Source organism: Glossina fuscipes, unplaced genomic scaffold, assembly GCF_014805625.2.
Source record: "Glossina fuscipes isolate IAEA_lab_2018 unplaced genomic scaffold, Yale_Gfus_2 28, whole genome shotgun sequence".
Lineage (NCBI taxonomy): Eukaryota > Metazoa > Arthropoda > Insecta > Diptera > Glossinidae > Glossina > Glossina fuscipes.
Window position 1 is genome coordinate 2852161 of NW_023998423.1, and position 19213 is coordinate 2871373.

Genomic DNA, 19213 nt, shown 5'->3' on the forward strand with positions numbered 1-19213 from the left:
TTAGTTTGAACACTCGAAAACAAGATAGACGGAGGGACAGAAGGAGAGACAAGGTTATATCGATTCAAAAAGTGATTTTGAATGGATGCGAATGAATGAATGAATGAATGAAAGATGGGTCTATCACTCCTTCTGGGTTTTGCATACATCAGCACAGTTTCGATATATTCTTGCACCACAAATGACGTAGGGTACAAAAGGGTTTCGGTTTTGCTGGAAATACCCAAAGCCCAACGATTTTCGATGTACACATTATAAACACCACGTTGCGTCTGGCGAAACAGATAATTGAAATTTTCATTTTATTAATTGGAGCATTCGCCCCGTGGACATTCTGCTCATAATTAGGATATTTCAATTACAGGTGTTTTACTAATCCTCTAACCGAAATGATTAAATTGATTTAAAATTACGGCAACAGCAAATAAAACAAATGAAAATATTAGATTCGCGCCAGGCCGACTATTTAGTACCCCACACAAACACAATTCTTATGTTTGCCATGAAACACAAAAATTATACCGTTTTTATATGAGCTTACTATTGTCGAACTATGTATTAAAAACTAATACTTGCAAATAAAGGCCATGGCATGATTTTTTTTCCTCGCAAGGTCAAGATACACTTTCAATATTTCAATTTTTTTATGGTGGTTGAGCCGTTAGCTCTTCCAGACCGTGTTCTTTTTTTGCTGTGATTACTGATTTGAAGTGTTTTACTTGAAGTGGTACACTTTGCTTTGGAAACAAGTAACAGTTACATCGAACGAACACAGTTTCGACTAGTGCAGTCCTGCTAAGGGGTCTTCCATAATCACATAGTTCGTACACAACGAGTGCTTTTGCCTCAATAAATCATCCGGAATGCTATTACTAGACTTAAAACATTTCTCAAGCCCGTCAGTCAAGTCTGTGTGTGTCATAAAAGAATTGTTATAATTAAAACCAAATATTTGCCTTACACAGGTGTGTATTCTAATGAATTCTGATGAATGAAGGAAAAATTGCTGACACGAAAACCAAAGCACAAAGAGTTTCTGTTTTTACAAATTAACACTCAAAACAAATAAATCTTTTAATTGTTCCGACCTGACGAAAACGGCTTAGGGTTAAAACTCGTTTACTAGGAAGGAATGTTAGATTGGTTGCTTCGCCAGGGTTTAGGAGTGATATTAATACTGGCAAAAGTACTACAACGCACTTGTTCTGGTACATACAATAACAATAATGTTTGCTATTCGCCTCCTCTAATTTAAGGTTCGTGTCATACTCTAACAAAATAATTGTAGAGATAACACACGCCCTGTAAAGAGCTTACATTTTTATTTTTCTAACGATGAGAACATCTTAGCAAAAGTTCAAGCTAAAAACTGAAACTTCGCGACCGCGTTTACAAAGAAACAATTTATCCAAAAACCCGCCCACTGCAGCAGCAAAGTATAGATTAACGGAACAGATGTTTCTTACAGTCTAGAAAAAAAGCTTAGTAAAGTAACCTTTAAAGTATTATTTCGACATGGTTGCAATTAACCAAGCGAAAATGTTCTTTCAACCGTCACCGAAATGAGGGAACATGTTTATAATGAATCTATCTTAATCTTTGTAATATAAGAGAAAACGCGTGATCCGCTTATAAACGCACTGCAATAGACAAAGCATTGGTATCCATAAACAACGAGCGATGTTCATCTAAAACGTAGTGCCGACGCTTCTCGACACATGTTTGAATGCAAATAAAAAAAAAACACCCGTTCACCCAGAAGGCCCGATCGCTCCTCATGAAATATATGCTACTCTAACGTAATGACGCGAATACTAAAGATTCTCCCTAGAATTGAGAAAAACCTTTTCGTGATTCTATTTTAAAATTCTTCTATAAGACAAATAAACTTTCAAGTAATTTATAAAAATCTATTTATTATTTTTTCATTTTTTTTTAAATTTACTCAAATTTTATTAATTTTATGTTGTCTTTTTGCTTTGCTACAGATGCTCGCAGCTGCGTTACTTGTGATAAAGTGTTGGCCGAACTCGAAAAAATCGACGATGACACCGATTCGTTCGGTGTGGATTTTGTTAAAATCAACGATAAACGTCTAGCCAAGCAATACGGAATTAAAAATTTCCCAGCCTTAACGTATTTCAGGTAATTTTTCTCAGAGTAGTTTGCTAACCAACTCACTATATATGTGGGGAGGGGGGAAAAAAAAAACCAAAATAAGAAGAACTAAAAAAAGCAAACTTACCGTCAACTCTCTTCTTCTTGCCGCTAACAGAGAGAAAGAGCCCATTATTTACGATGGCGATCTTATGGACGAAGAAGGCGTTTTAGATTTTTTAACCTCACTAGAGGCTATGGATCTGCCCGATCGCATTGAAGAAGTCAATGCGAAAATCTTATTGAAAATCATCGAAGACACCGATTTCGTGGCCGTCTTGTTCTGTAAGTAAGAAATAATTTAAAAACGAGACTTGAATACTTTTCACTTTCTATTTTTAATTAAAAAAACTTATGTAAAAATATAGATTTATATAATAATATTTTTTGTAATTTTGTTTAAAGTGTATGTATATAATTTTAAAGCAGTTGCAGTTTGTTTTCTTTTTTTTTTTTTTTATTTGTTTTTTTTTTTTTTTCTTACGAAAGCCTTTTTTAGAATATGTGTTTTTAGTTTTTTTAGCAATAGAGCAAAAAGTGACTAAAAATGCTTAGAATAGCAATTTTCTGTTAGAGAGAAAATCTTGTGGCTAACCTCAGAAAGCATAAAACCAAAAAAAAAAAAAAAAAAGAAAAAAAAAAATTACCGAGTTTTCTTTTCCAAGTGAAAATGAATGGAAGTTAAAAATTTTGTATAAAACGAAAAAGAAAAGAAAACCAAAACCACAATGTGTGAATGTGTGTGAAGAATATTATTGTTGTCGTTTGTTTAAAGATTGAATTAATGATTCAAAGAAACTTCTATCTCGAATCGATCGCAGGTCCTGATCATGCCACGTGTCCACCTAGGGTAATGGGTAAGTTTACAGCACAAATAAGTGTTTGTGAAAACCCCCATCCTTTCAACAAAAATCCGGCACTGTTACCATCTCTCTGAACAATCGTAATCCCTTTTTAACCAAAAAATGACTTATTCTATAGCACTCGTAGAAAAAAAAGTGCCTCCTCTGCCCCTAATAGTTTATTATTGTATTACTAAACTCTTGATATTTCATTGTATGCATGCTTTTCTCTTTCTATCAAGTACTCTCTCCCCTTCTTTGTTTTCTCTCTCACCCTTTACCCCTATAATTTATTGCTTTGAAATTTGTTTACCCTTTAAAGCCAATACCCCAGAAACATTAACGACCATATTTACAACCACCGTACGTGCGGTACTCAGTATAGAACACAAAAAGTATAAATTGAAAGACCGCAGCGAATTGAAATTGAAATTAAAAAAATTATAAAAAACAAAAAAAAATAAAAAAAATAAATAAACACAAAAGAAAAACAAAACAGAAATGAAATATTTTTAGCAGTCTTTCAACGACAACAAATAGCATACAAATGAAGATCGTAAACATGCCAATCTCTTACAAACGCGTATATAATATATACCTTCTAATATATACATATATTTATTTAGTCGATCAGTTAATATATGTATATAAGAATGCATTTATTTTAAAGTGTTTACTTGAGCAGAAACAAAAAAAAAAAATATCTAATTTTCGACATTTATGCATACATATGCGATTGTACATCTCCCATTAAATATATTGAAGCGTCTGGGCTACAGGCCAGATTCATCATTTATAGAAGAGAATATGTGCAAAAATACCTACTCATATATATGTGTGTACTCATATGCACATGTAAATCTCATTATAAGAAAAAAATTCACATTTGTTCTTACTCGCCACATAACGCCATCCTATCCGCATAAGGAAGATGCAGAAGAGATACAACAGCTTTGCGTATAATAATAAATTTATCAAATAGTGTGACAAGTTTTTATAAAATTAAATTAATTGTAATTTAAATTCTCTTCTGCAAGACCTTCCATTTGTTTCTTCGTTTAAATGACAGGCACGTTTTCTGTTTTTTTTATTTATTTTTTTTTTTTTATCTAAATTGTAATAAGACGCGCAGCCTTTCAACTGTTTGTTTTTCCAGTCGCAATCGGCATAAATTAAATGTATCGGTATGATGAAGCATTGTCAGATGGGCTAAAGTCTTCATATTTTTTCAATCAACAGGTCAGGCTGAAGCTTGAACTTCCTTTTGCCCAAAGAATTTTTCGCAAGATCAGAGTGAATGGACTTTTTTAATCAAAATCTTTTCTTTCAAACGCTATTTATCCAAGACAGTTTACAGAATTACACCCTTTGTTGAGTTGGGAAATTTTCCAATTTCAACTTTTTCCCCCATTTACCAAGCAAACCGATTCCGCATAACCTAACCGAACTATATAGAAACAAGAACTTATATCATACGCATTCCATTTATGTGTAATTTGTATGAATGTATGTATCGATTAAAATGACGTTTCCTTTCCAACCGTAACTCTAAGATCATTAATTAAGGAAACTGCAGCCAGAAGGCGAGCGGCAGCCATGAGTTAAACATTCATCACTTGCCAACGCTTAGGCATTTGAATAAGTTTAGCTCTAACGAAATGCTCGACAACTGAGTTGACATGGGCGACCGAAACGAGAAAGACAGCTCTTTTAAAACCGTTCCTATTACACCGAGACGAATGTGTTTTTGCACGCGTAAAAGTGCCAGATGTTCTTTCTTTAGTCTTAGGAGGGACATAGTTGATTTGAATTAGAATCCCAAACTCATCGAACACATGTTCATCTGGCGGGATCTCCTACAGTGAGTGTAGAATTACCAAACACGTTTGTAGGTGGTCGCTGGGAAGTGTTCGAGATCAGTGCATCAAATTCAATCCAAACTTTTAAAAAATTATTCCCTGCAAGTTGAATGCAAGGAAACAAGACAAGATCAAATTTCCAATCGATCGTTATAACAAAACCAATTACAGCCTGCCTTGTTATGCCATACATCACTTATTATTATGTCGACCGATTGAGTATCATTTTCTAAGCTTGCCTGTCCGTCTGATGTCTGCTCATCTACTCCACACGTCAAAATATTTGAGATATTATGATGAAGTTCGGCCCGCTGATTTACTTTGGCCAAAGGGCGAACGCTATTGAAAATAAAAACCGTAAAGGCTTAAAGTAATCTTTTCTATCAATAACTCTGAACATATTTGCTACTTCGATCTCTAAAGCCTAAATTGTTTTCATTAAGCTGGGTCGAATTTGAAAGTGACGTTTGAGTTCGCAAGCTATTGGAAAAATTCGTAGCCTACGACATTCATCAAAACTCCTCAATACTAGAACTATCGGCGTTGTATCTGTTTCTATCAAAAGGGATCATTTTGAACGGCTTTCTTTCGTGAAATCGCTAAAGTCGTAAAAATGGAGATAAGGAGCTAAAGTTTGGCACAAACATTTCCCGATCGATTAGAAATCCGCAGCTCAAAAATGATTAGAGATTAATGTGCACGCCCGCAATGGAGGAGAAACTGAACTAACCTCGATAAAGCACGGCAAAATTGCTACCATAATGTTCGCAAGAAACACCTGCTTGATCGATCGGTTTCTCAATGTGGCGACTTCACAAAAAACGGGGTTCAAAATTATCCCTTTTTATAAAAATAGGTCTATGTTAGCGATGCTTTCAAAATTAGAACAAGTCGACATATGAAGGACTTGTCATATCAGTAATAGTAAACAAAAAATATTGCAACATTGTCTGTCGTATGATCATTTCGCTGAAAATCGAAAATTCAAGAGCATCAAAATGACATAGTCGGTAGTTCTAGGATTAAAATTAGTCTAGCGAATTGTATATGGCTTCCGAATGACCTGATATTCTGTTGCGTTTTCTCTTCAGGTGAAAATCGCTTTATCTCGTCTAAGAAGGGATAAGAATGCACTTTACATTTCTCCCAAAAATGAAAAAAATGGACTAAAATCGCGGACAAGCGGACACTCATAGCTCAGGGAGTGGGAATATCGAGCTAACAAATGTTTGCATTAAAAAAGCTGTGACTACCATAAAGGCACGCGTTAAGGGACGTAAATGCTAATTGCAGTTAGTTAGTCAATCATTGCAATCACTTTTTCGATTCTCCGAAGCAATTTGCTTTTGGTTTTCGATGAAGTCTTTGCGCTGTTAACTTTCCTGTAACAAACTTGGAAATAAATGACTTTACGTATAGTCGAACGAACGGATGGACAAATGCAAATTTTGTACAAGAATAAGAGAAAGTAAATACACTCTGTGTCACCAATGGTGAATAGAGAGTGTAAATATACATTTTTTCTTTATTAATTAATTAATAAGTATTTAAAATGATTTTGATTTACACTCACACGAACCTATATATATAGCTATTTAATATGACTATGCTTCGGCTCAGTTATTTCGTTGCATATATTATTTGTTGCTGCTGCCACCTACAATTGTTGTTAAAAATAGACCTTACAAGACTGTATTGTACGACATGTTTATATGTATGTTCACTCCGTCTTATTTTCTGTGCGCATTTGTGTGATTAAAGAAAGAAAAGCAAGAAATTTCAAGCAGATCATTTCATTTCTGATCAGTTCACAAAAATTGTGTGTTGGTGTGAATTTAAAAAATAAAAAATAAATAAAAGATTAAAAATACCAACACATACAAAAAAAAACAAACAAAAAAAAAACGATTTGCGGTGTTTTTAAAATATTTCACAAAATATAATAAAAATGTAAAAAAAAAAAAATAAATAAATTTTATTTAAGGCAAAACAAAAAAATATATCTCTTTTGCCCCAAGGGTCCGTCGACTTTTTAGTAAAGAATTCGATTTTATTTACCACGCCACCTTAATCGTTGCGTGTTCAAACCCCTGTAATTATGTTAAACGGAAGTTGTGTGTGTGTGTGTGTGTGCGAATGTGTTTATGTTTCCGTAGAGCAAGTGATGAGAAAGAAGGAAAAAATTAATAGTAACGTCTGTGATGAAAGCAATAATTAGCTCATTGTTCTGTTACCGACGCATACTTAGACAAGAGGTTTTTTAGTAAACCTGTTGACACAATACATAAAAAGAAATTTATTGCATTAACGTCTGACACTGACACTCATTTTTGTATATTTTAGCGTTTTTAATACATAGGTAGATACATATATATATTTTTTGTTTATATCAGCACTCGTGTTGTTAGGCATAAAAGTGACACATTTCCTTCAAATGTTACAGTTGATGTTATTTTCAAATAAATTGTCTTCAAGGCTTGATAATAAATTTTTGCCCGTAACAAAGCTTTAAATATTTAAATAAAAATATAGTAGATTACGAAACGCTCTCTCTCTCTCTCTCGATGAATTCCTTTTATATCAATCATATTTTCGAAATGAATTTCGAAAAAATATCGTATCGCCGTATATAAATCATTTATATTCCTTTTTTTAGATCTTTTCGCATAGCCCTATTACTCTTAACGGAAGAAAAAAAAATTAATTAAGAATATTGAAAAAATGATACTTATTCAATTTTCAAATTCCATCTTCTATCGAAAGTAATCTCCTTTGATACGAAACTTTGGGCAAAGCACTTCGAAGGAGCTTAGGACACATTCTTCTGGACATTGCATTGTTCTACGTCTGTGATTTAGCCTTTACCTTATTTGTTATTGAGACGTGTGCAAAAACAATCTCTTCTTCTCGAATACAAAATTCACAAAATTAAAACGAAGGCTTGCACTAGAAACTTGAACGACTGATATTTATTTTCACTTTTCCAAGATAGATTGTAATTAATAATATATCTTATAGGATGTCTATACTTCCTTGTCGCGACATTGACCAAGTTTTTGAAACGGTTAAGAGATAAGTTATTTTTTCATATAGAAATTATATTCTGCTCAATGGACAATTTTACTGTAAAAAAGCAAATAAGAAGATTATAGAGTCCGAGTAGTCTGATCCCAACCATTTTAAATGGCATCCGTCTTTGGGCCAAAACATGTCGGTGCACAAAATTTCCTCAAAATATCTGAAAACAATTACGACCTGAAGATTGAACAAGAGAAAACAAGGTAGACAGAGAGACGAGCTTAGATCGATACAGGAATTAATTCTAAATCGATCGGTATAATAAAAGGTGGGTCTATCCAAAGTCCTTCTGCTTGTTAGATACTTGATATACCCTTGTACCACAAATGATGTAAGGCACAGAGAAACAGTGCGAAGCACGCTTTTGCGAACGGTTTTTTATTCCTTGGTTTTGGTATCAACACTTTGGGTTAAGTGATATAACCAATCCAAGCAGGCTATGGAAACAATTTTATGCACATCGCTCAGAAATATTTATAACTCAGCAAGTACGTTTACAGTTAGTGTTCTTACAACACACTTGAAAATGAAAGTTGAAGCTTTATATAATATGTTCAGATATTAACTGCAATAGACACTTGCAGGCACACCTACAACAAGTGTAATTGAAAACCTGAGCATCGCAATGTTTTAAAGGAAAAAAGCCTCTTTGGCTTCGGATAAAAGTTCTTGAAACTTTTCCGCAGGGAATAATTCACTCATCAGTATGGTTTCAAAAAGTTCTTGTGTTAACTTTTTTTTCTAATTATTTTCCAACGGTGATAGCGGTATATATGTATACATACATATGTTGTATATTGCTGCTTTTCTTCTCCCCTTTGCTTAGGAGGTGTACGAGTAAATTTATTGCGTTGAAACTTGTGTCTTCATAAGACGTGTTCAGACGCGTTCAATTTTCGACAAATGTCACGTAGCGATAACTTAGATGTTAATCGCTGAACGATCTAAGTTTCAGTTGTTTACAAGGCGTCATCCAATATATATCAAAGGATAAAGAGAAGAAAATCATTTATAGAACTGCATGTTCTGTATGCAGCTCAAGCTGCAGCGATGGCTGAAATAGCTTGGAATGAAACGTAGTAAGCTACGAAACCGTTAGAAAGTGGCTTGCAAGATTTCAGGCAAAAAACTTTTGTCTTCAGCAAAAGCAAGCAAGGCAATAATTGTCAGCCTAGTCTGGGAAGCTTTACTGCATCCCTCATATTTCTCAGACGTGATCCCTTCCGGTTGCCACTTATTCAGAGCGATACAGACATATTTCGAAAGTCAGTGATTAAGAAAAGTTGAAAACGCCCAAAAATAGGTCAATAGCTATCCGATAAGTGGAGAGGGACCATAGTGAATGATGGTGCATATTTCGATTATTAAGTTTTGTAACAAGTATATTTTACATAAACCTGAATTTTTTCAAAAAACGGAACGAATTTGCTCGTACACTAACCTTCTATTCTATATGCAGCAGCAAAGCAGAATCACTTAACCTAAAAATCAACAATTACTCTATTGAATAGTCATGACACTTTATCTTAAATAAACAAATATATACACATACATATATATATAGAGGGGGGAAATATATATATATATGGAGAGAAAGAGGGAGACAGAGAGAATGAAAGAAATGAGCTTTCTTAGCTGACTATTGTTAAACACACAATGTTGGATGGGTAGCATCTGTTTATGCTCAATAGACTACATTTTAGGTTAAGTCCTTCTGCTCCTTTGCTATTCTATCTCCACTAAGAACTTTAACAATGAAAAACGAACCAAAATCTTCCCTATTACCAATTGCAAAAGACTTCTCGTCTTCTATAGTATAATCAACTACACTCGCAATGAGAATTATCGCCTCTCATATCAAAAGCCTAAACCTAGTCGCTTTTTATGTCTTTCATTGTTAGATCTCTCGCTGAAGAACGGCATTTTGCTATTCCGCTTAAAGGATATGTAGGAAATACGTACCGGGGGCACCACCACCCTTGCACACATATTTCAGAATGAAAGATTGAGCCATAGGCGCAAAGTGAAAGCCTTTAACCATAACAAATGTCCGACGTCGACATATCCGCCCGTCTGTCCTTCTGTCATCTCCTTTTAAGAACATGTACGAACGGAATCATATCGACTTGCTGCAGTATGTATTCTTGCTTAAAGACCTTGACAGCTCCCTTCATCTCCCCAGAGTTAACTTAACGGCTGCCGTAAAAACGTAACTTACAATCTGCAGGATTTATGTGTCGATCAAATTAGTGCTCCTTTATACGCGCAATTTGCCGATGTTGTTTTTGGATGAGATTAATTAATAAATTTGGATCCAAATTTGTCTACTATTGGTTGCGAAGTGGACACTGAAATGCTCCGTCCAGTTTAGGACAGAATTTTGGCTTAGTATAAGATGTTATAATATTTTCATTATTTGAATTATATTCTTATGCGTACATAAGTCGGTTATACACGCTATATCAGCTTCACTTGTTACCCTAAATTAAATAGCATTTGGTGCAGCTGCTTATATGCTACGAAGGCGTTGTAAGTTTTGCTTTGAAAATTCTATATATGCTCTTAGATGATCATTGGTTGAAGTGTTTGGAGCCAAATAAACAAAAACGTAAATCATTTGAAAGTTTAATGCAAAATTGGACGTTATCGGTTCAAAAATAAGCCCGCAATAAGGAAGAAACATTAATTTTTGCCATAAAAAGACACTAATGTGAGCATCTTATTATCTTGTTATTTGCAAGAACTTTTGCAAATATCCATAATTAAAAGACCTCTTCACTATCTTCGTATGTATGCAAATATAACTTTTTACCTTCCAATAATAAGCTTACTTCAAATCCGCATTTGAATGAAATATCTATGATTAGTCAGTCTTCTTGATTGCCATAGATTTCGAGTCAATTATTTCTACTTGAAAAAAGTTTTCATTATTTTCAATTTAATTTTATACTTTTCTCAATTTTCTTTTCTTTTTTTTTTTTATGTATATATATTAATTTGAAGGTTATTCTTATCATTACTGGTTGACTTTGCATCGCTGCTTTTTATTGTTTTTTTTTTTTTTTTTTTTTTTTATTTTTTTTTATTTCTTAGATGAGAAAAAGTTTTGTCTTTTAAAATTATTTATTATGACAAACATTATGAAAATTTAAGATTTTCAAATTTTACTGTCACAAATACAGACATATGAAAATATATATAACATATGTACAGATATTAAAGAAAGATTTTCTTTAACTTATGGCCATTAGCCAAAAACACTTGAGATCAACAAACGCGATAGAAGAACAATAAGTAAAAAAGAAAATAAAAAAAAAAATGATATGAAGAAACAATTGTAATGCGTGCTTGCCCGCATATGTAGATCAATATGTCATTTTTGCTCTGTGAACCGTTTACACGCACCGCAATAAAACTCAACAAACTCGGAGACGAAAGAAAGTGTTTTTGAGAAGTGTTGAAAGAACTCGAAAAAGAAAGAAGAAAATTACGAAGGCAAAGAAAAATATTTCATAAAACTAAATGTTACGAAAAATGAAGGAAAACAAGATTAACAAGAAACATCTGTTTTATCTAGACAGTTTAGCAGATGCCCAAAAACATTCTGTTCTTCATTTCACTTCAGTGTGATGGGATGTCGAGCAACTTAGAAATCTCCTCAAATCTTTTAAAAACCTTTTTTTCTCTCTCTCAACATCTTGCGGCTCTTTGAAAAGAAAAAAGCTTACATCTGCAGCTTTTTGGGACATTACAACAGAACGCTTCAACGAAACGCGGCGGTAGCTACATCAGTAAGATTTGATGACCACGAGAGTGTTCATACGATCTGAGGTTATCTCTCGTTGTTTGCCGATAATGCAAGATCTCTGGATTTGAGTTCTTCCTCGAACATATTTATAGGCCTCTTAAGCATGACAGTGAGTGTAAATGTGTATACAAAAACCCACAATATATCAGTATAAGAGTGGGTGACTGTTCAGAAAGTGATCAAAGCGATAGTAGTTCAAATATATGACAAAATCTGTAATGGACTCTGGAAAGGGGATCTATACTTGGCTTCAACATCTACCTAATTATGTTCAATTTTCTGTTATCTACTCTCGTTTTCGAGCTGCGTTTAAAATTTGACCTTCATTTTATTTTTCATGGTCGATTGTGCTGCATTCTTAAAATTCAATTAATTTAATTCATTTAATACCGACACTTATCTCTATAATATGTTGTGTGTTGACGGCGCATTCAAATATTGTTGTATTTTATTTACTTCAATTTAAGAGTTACCACTCCTACAATACTTGTTATGCTAATTTAGGTTAGAACTTGGGATGGATCCCATGAGTTGTATTTGAGTAGTTTGTTCACCTGTCCGTCTAATGTTTGTCCATGAAATTTTCGATTTCAGATGGACCGAGAACAAATATTGTTGAAAATTTATGGTATACATCGCTCCCTGTAAAAAGCCCTATTTTAAGAAAACTATCTAGATGAAAATAATTTGTTATACTTAAGCTTCTGCGGATGCGGTGCAATTTCCAGAAGGGCGTGAGATACACCCATAAAATTCGAACACCTTGGTTCTAGCACTTGCTTCTGTCTGAGGACTTTCATGAAAAGTAAGGCTTTACATGAAGGAAAGTCCTCATGTTGAGCAATTAATGTGAGGAGAAGATATTTGCTGGAAAAAAAGGAACAACACTAAATTCAACTTTTAGACCCTCCCTCAAAAATAATGTTTACAATTCTTAATTTTATGAAATTTTTTAATTTCGGATTACGGTCGGCAGAGTGGCGTAAGGTGTATAAAGGATCGACCTTGCCCTTGCCCAATCACAGCGTTCTAAATTGTTTTAAAGCGAATGAAATGAAAATAAATTATACAGGATTACATCACATTCACTATTGAAAAAAGCAGGAGAGAAGGAAGATAATGTTCTTTCTATTCTCGCCAGCAATTCGATTTAAAAAAAAAAAAAACCAAATGCAAAACCAAATGACAATTCTCATACATGACAGACAAATTGTCTGTCCAAAAAAAAAAAATTTTATCAGACTGTCTATTCTTCGATGGCTACTAATCTTTAACATTGCTATGTACATTTAACGATTGCTTACGATGGCTCACATTAATAACTCCACATAATCCAAGGATTGCTTTTATGAGCTTAACTAACACACAAAGTTTTCAACGTTTTCTTGATACCTTTTCTTTATTTTGTTTATTTAATTTCTCGTAAACGCATGCTGCTTGCTTTAGTTCAGTGGTAGAGGAAATTTTCTTAACTTCCTAGTAGAGAAAAAAATGTTTTAAAATTCCTTACAATTTACCCTACACAAGAAGCGAATTCCGTTTAATGAAATTTCAATCCTCAACATAAAACAACACACTTTGCTCGACGCTTAAGAGTTGAGTTAAAAATACAGCCAAGAAATTCTTTAATTTTGTTTTCATCACATTGTTTTTCTTCGTCAAAATCGCAGATAAACCGCAATGTCGTAAATGTGCTAAAGCTTTACAAGAATTGGAGAATATCGACGATGAGGCCGATCAGTTGGGTATTGGTTTTGTGAAAATACATGATGAAGCTTTAGCGGAGGAATATAATTTGGGTGGCTTGCCGGCCTTGGTTTACTATCGTCATCAGACACCCATTATATATGAAGGTATATGCACATAAAAAACCCATCAGATTCTTCAAATCAAAACTCACGTCTAAACTTCCGGACTTTTTCCCTTATTATTATTAAATGCAGGTGAACTGCAACGTGAAGAGGATGTCTTGGAATGGTTAGTTCAGAATAAATCCACCGGCGATGAAGATGACGTTATAGAAGATGTTACCCCAAAGACTTTAGCCACTTTAATCAGTAACATCGATAATTTGGTGGTATTATTTTGTACGTCAAATGAAAATCACTTTTTGTTCGCAAAATTAAAACAAAAAAAAACCAAAAAAATGATCGATTTTGATTATCTTAGATGATCACGGCAATGATGATTCAATGACCGTATTAGAAGAGCTAGAGCAAATTGATGACGACTGCGATAAGCATGGCATACAGTTTGTAAAAATTGACGATGCCAAGACCGCAGAAGAATTTGGTATAGATACGGTATTTAAATGTCTCAAAAGCAGAGAAGCCAAAAATGCCCAATAACATTATCTTGCCTTATACACAGATTCCGGCCATAGTTTATTTCGAAAAACAAATACCCAATATATACGATGGCGATCTTATGGATGAAGAACAAATTTTGCAATGGCTTATTTCGCAATTGGAGCACGATGAAATTGAAGATGTTACCGATGAAATGCTCGATAAAATGGTTAAAGAAGGCCGCGTCCTGGCCGTTCTATTCTGTAATAACTTTGATATGAAATTATTGCTTTAAGCGAACGTTCAAACACTTTCTCTCTCTTTGTTACCCGCTTCTCTGTTCTACTTTCATTTTAACCTGCAGATGATAATAATGATGAGAAATCGGAAAGAGTCTTAGAGGAATTGGAAAATATAGACGATGAATGTGACCAATTGGGTGTAACGTTTGTCAAAATTGACAATCCCGAGGAGGCCTTGGAATATGGCATCACTAAAGTTCCTAAACTCATTTACTTTGAAAAAGGCATTCCAACCATTTATGAAGGCAACCTAGAGGATGAAGAGAAATTGCTTAAATGGCTTGAAGAACAAACCAATTCCGATCAAATTGAAGATATAACCGACGAAATGTTAGATTTGATTATCGAAAAAATGCCACACGTAGCGGTTCTATTTTGTAAGTCATTTTCTTTGTTTTTTTTTTTTTTTTTTTCTTTACGCGTGGAAGAATTCTCCATTGACTTTAAACTTGAATTAGTTAGGAATAGGGGATAAGTTCCTCCTACGTTAGTTAGAAAAACTTGCGATTGCTAAGCGCTTAATAATAAACTTTTATTAGAAAATGAATGTTAACTTCTAACATAATCAGCAATTGAAAAAATGCCGCAGGTAGTTTTATATCTTGAAGCATTGGTACATAAGAATACAAGACCATATTAAGCTTGTACGAATTTATATAACATTCGCAAAGACTTGACTTGTATTACGTAGATCCAGTCGGAATCACTTTCTGTATCGATCTAAACCTGCCTGCGTGTCTGTCCGTCAGTCCGGTAGCAAATTTGCGAGATATTTTGATAAAATATCATGCAGTGTCCTGCTTGGACGAAGTTATTCCAAATAGCACCTTCCACATGCAAAGTCGTTACATGAATATATAGCCGACTCTTTCACTATAACGGTCAGTGCAAAATCACTTTTCTGTCTGTCCGCCTGACCACGTTATTTTCTTGTATTCATTCTACAGCTCGCCATTTCTCATGTCTTTGGTGAAGCTTGACACTCCAATATGCGCTGGCCCAAAGGCAAACGCTATTTAACAACTTTTTCGGCCACTTCTCATATAACAACTTATTTTGAAAATCGTTATATAAACAGTCGTACTAAAGAAAGCGGTGAAGAGTTTTTAATGGCGAGTCGTGTCCCACCACGGTGTTTCTAAGCTAGTGGGAAATCCTTGTTGTAATTACATTGTATATAGAAAAAGCCTTCAACTAGTAATGTCTTAAACAAGAAAGCTTGCTTGCGCTAAGCTAAGCGCTTTACTAGAAAATGATCATTAATTTCTAACTTGGTCAAGTGATTAATTTTCAGGCAACTTTTAACATTTCTAACCATTTTCTCTCTAAGCTCAATTATTTACAAATAATTTTACATTAATTTTCAGACTCTAAGAAATGGTTAACATAAAATATATATGAAATTCTAAGAGGATATCAGATTTGTTTATGATGAGGTACAAAAAAAGTGTATATTTGAAAATTTAAATTTGAAGACCTCTAGTAAAGACATTCTTGCGTTTTTAGTGTTAAGGACAAGCATAACTCATTGCGTGTCTTAAAGAACCTTTTGGGGTTCTCTCAGGAGCAACCATTTATTTACTTAATCTTATAAAGTCCTATCTATGCACACTTCTTTGAAAAAATAAAAGCTTCCAGAACTTGTACTTGGAGTTTTATTAAATTTTCTTGATTTTTAAAACATACGTCGTCTTGTTCTCTTTGTAATCTTTGTAATGTACAGATGATAAAGATCAAAAAAAATCTCAAAAGATTTTATCCGAATTGGAAAATATTGATGACGAATGTGATGCAAATGATATCGCATTTGTGAAGATCGATGACGATACCGAAGCGAAAGAATGGGGTATTGATGATATACCCGCGATGGTCTTATTTGAGCGTGGCATACCACATGTTTACGATGGCGATTTAATGAAAGAGGATGAATTGCTTGGTTGGCTAGTTCATCAGAAACGTTACTCGGAGATACCCGAAGTAACTGATGAAATGAAAGACAAACTAGTAGAGAATACCGAACACTTGGCCATAATTTTCTGTAAGTATTAAAATGCTCTTAATATCCATTTATTGAGTGTGCATTTAACATGTTCATCTTCAGATGATAAAGATGATAAGCAGGACATACGTATATTGAATGAGTTGGAGAATATCGACGATGAGTTAGAGAAGGAAGGCATTGTTATAGTACGAATCGATAATGCAGCCGAGGCCAGAGAATATGGTTTAGATCATTTGCCATCTTTAATTTACTATGAAAACAAAATTCCAGCTCTGTACGAAGGCGATCTAATGAATGAAGACGAAGTCTTAGAATGGCTTATATTGCAAAAGAAAACAGCCACCATTGAAGAAGTAACCGATGAAATTTTAACAAATTTGATTAATGACCATGAATATGTGGTAGTTTTCTTCACTGGAGCATGTGAACCTGGAGAAAAATGTGATCGCACTTTAGTAGCTTTGGAGACCATAGACGATGAATTAGATGAAACTGGCATTATATTTGTGACCACCGAAGATACTGCCGTAGCCAAGAAATACAATATAAAAACATATCCTCAGTTAGTGTTCTTTAGAAATCGGGATCCCTTAATATTTACTGGTGACTTGGAAGATGAAGATGAAGTTTTGGCTTGGATTACCGATGAAGAGACTTTAGAAATCCCGGGACGCATAGAAGAGGTCAATGCAAAAATGTTGGATAAAATTTTGGCCGAAAACGAGCATGTCGTAGTATTCTTTTGTAAGTATAGCTAGCGTTAAGCGTTAATGTTTTTTCAAAACTAAAGCCGTGGATTCTTTAAATTCTTCTTTATAGACAGCGAAGGCGATAAGAAATCGCAAAAAATTTTAAATGAATTGGAAAATATTGACGATGAATGCGAAGAAAAGAATATAGATTTTATTAAGACATCTGATGATGATATTGAAAAGGAATATGATTTACCCGGACTGCCGGCTCTGGCTTTTTATCGCCATAAGTTTCGAACGATATATCATGGTAAACACTCTTTTAGCGTTGAGAAGCCGTCCACAATATATTTTATTCTGTTTCCTTTTCTTTATCATTTAGGTGACCTTATGAAGGAAGACGAAATTCTAGAATGGGTTATAGAGCTTTATGAATCGACGGCCGATGTTATCGAGTCGGTAGATCGTAAAACTTTACAAGTTCTCATTAACGATGTCGAACATTTGGCCGTATTCTTCTGTAAGAACTAAAAACATTGTAGTGGGTCACGATCCACCATTAAATACCCTTCATCACCCTACAGTCATTCATATAACGATTTTTCAAAAAAAGCCGTTATATGGGAAGAGATCAAAAAAGTTGTCCGATCCGAACAATTATCAATAGCGTTTACCACGTTGAATTTCAATAATATATCTCAAAAATTACGACCTTTATGTTGAACACGAGGAAACAAGACAGACAGACGGGCAGACAATCTTAGAAATAGTTGCTCAATCGATCTGTATAATAAAGGATGGATCAATAGCAAGTGGTTCTGGGTATCACATACATTCGCACAAAACTTAATATACCATTGTATAACAAGTGATGTAGGGTATGAAAGTCGACGCAGATATTACATGATTTTTTGATAGTTTATTCTCCCACCTCTTTTACGTACCAGACGATAACAAATGTGATTCATGTTCTGCCATATTGGAGGAATTGGAAAATATTGACGATGACACCGATAAACATGGAATACAATTTGTTAAATCGAATGACGTGAAATTGGCCCATGAAATTGGAATTTTTGCTTTTCCCGCTTTGGTTTACTATGAGACAGGCGTACCGATCATGTATGATGGTAAGTATCCACATATATCTCGCTCTCGCTGTGTGCCTTTTCTTCTTATTTGACTTTTTATTAATTGTAGGTAATCTCAAAAATGAAAATCGTGTACTGCAGTGGTTGATCAATCAAAAGAGTAAGCGTTTATTGTTCCAATATCGTCTTTCCCTTTTTTTCTGTTACCTTTTCTTCCATTCTTATCACTCACAACATATATATATCATATGTTTAACATGAATATATTCTTTTTATGTGCTTTAATACAACGATCTCTCATGTGTTAAGGTGCCTATCCTGCCTATCATTTCCTGGACTTTATACCTATCTGTGTAATTAATGTTATTAATATATAAACAACAAATTTTTATTTACAGTAGATTTTCTCAAATCCTAATGATTATGGTCTCAAATGTCAGCATTTCTCACAATTTAGTATAGTTTTCTCAAATTCTCTCCCGAACATTCCGTTCACACTCTGTAAGCCATATGAATGAAATTCTGTTAAAATTCTCCCCCTTTCTTTTGCTTTAGAAATAATTGACAATTGTATTGGCAATCCTACGTTTTATGATACCTTTCGAATATAATATTCCAACTTTTTTTTTCTTATCCGAGAAAAATTTTGGAACATGGAGAAAAAAGATTTGGATATAAAGTCATATACTTTGAAGAAATTTTTAGAAAGAAATTTAAAAAAAAAGTATACATAATTTTTTCTAAGAGGGACTTAAGCTCGTGCTCTTAATAATACAATAGAGACTTCAAAAGTCACAAGGCAATTTTTCTTTCTAGTTTTCGTGGTTTAGCAATCTTAGTTTGGACTTTATTTTAAGTACACACCAAACCGAGTTCATCTGTGACAAGAAGATACACTAGTGACCGGTCACAATGCCAGAATACGACTGCTAATCTAAACTTCTTACATTTTTTGTTTCACAAATTATTACTTACAACTATGCGACTGATAATGCGTATCAAATATACGAATGCATATAATGAACATCAAAATATCTTGCATAAGAATTAGGAAGGCGAAATTATGGAAATAGACCAAGAGTGGGTATAACTAA

The 19213-nt window shown here is 33.9% G+C and overlaps 1 protein-coding gene across 9 annotated transcripts in view; it reads left to right on the forward strand.

Annotated features, from left to right (window-relative positions):
• LOC119636698 overlaps positions 1–19213 on the forward strand; it is a 43166-nt gene that overhangs the window by 6924 nt on the left and 17029 nt on the right. For 4 of the 9 annotated variants that reach the window (XM_038032244.1, XM_038032248.1, XM_038032250.1 and 1 more), the window contains exons 2-14: positions 1989–2145; positions 2276–2442; positions 2979–3014; positions 13415–13597; positions 13688–13831; positions 13914–14047; positions 14115–14295; positions 14397–14711; positions 16058–16372; positions 16436–17080; positions 17156–17338; positions 17411–17548; positions 17976–18158. In XM_038032244.1, coding sequence (XP_037888172.1) covers positions 1989–2145; positions 2276–2442; positions 2979–3014; positions 13415–13597; positions 13688–13831; positions 13914–14047; positions 14115–14295; positions 14397–14711; positions 16058–16372; positions 16436–17080; positions 17156–17338; positions 17411–17548; positions 17976–18158 — 2781 coding nt within the window. Of the gene's footprint in view, positions 1–1988; positions 2146–2275; positions 2443–2978; positions 3015–13414; positions 13598–13687; positions 13832–13913; positions 14048–14114; positions 14296–14396; positions 14712–16057; positions 16373–16435; positions 17081–17155; positions 17339–17410; positions 17549–17975; positions 18159–18228; positions 18280–19213 lie in introns of all 9 variants that reach the window. The other 5 variants (XM_038032245.1, XM_038032249.1, XM_038032251.1 and 2 more) reach the window with 3 other exon arrangements.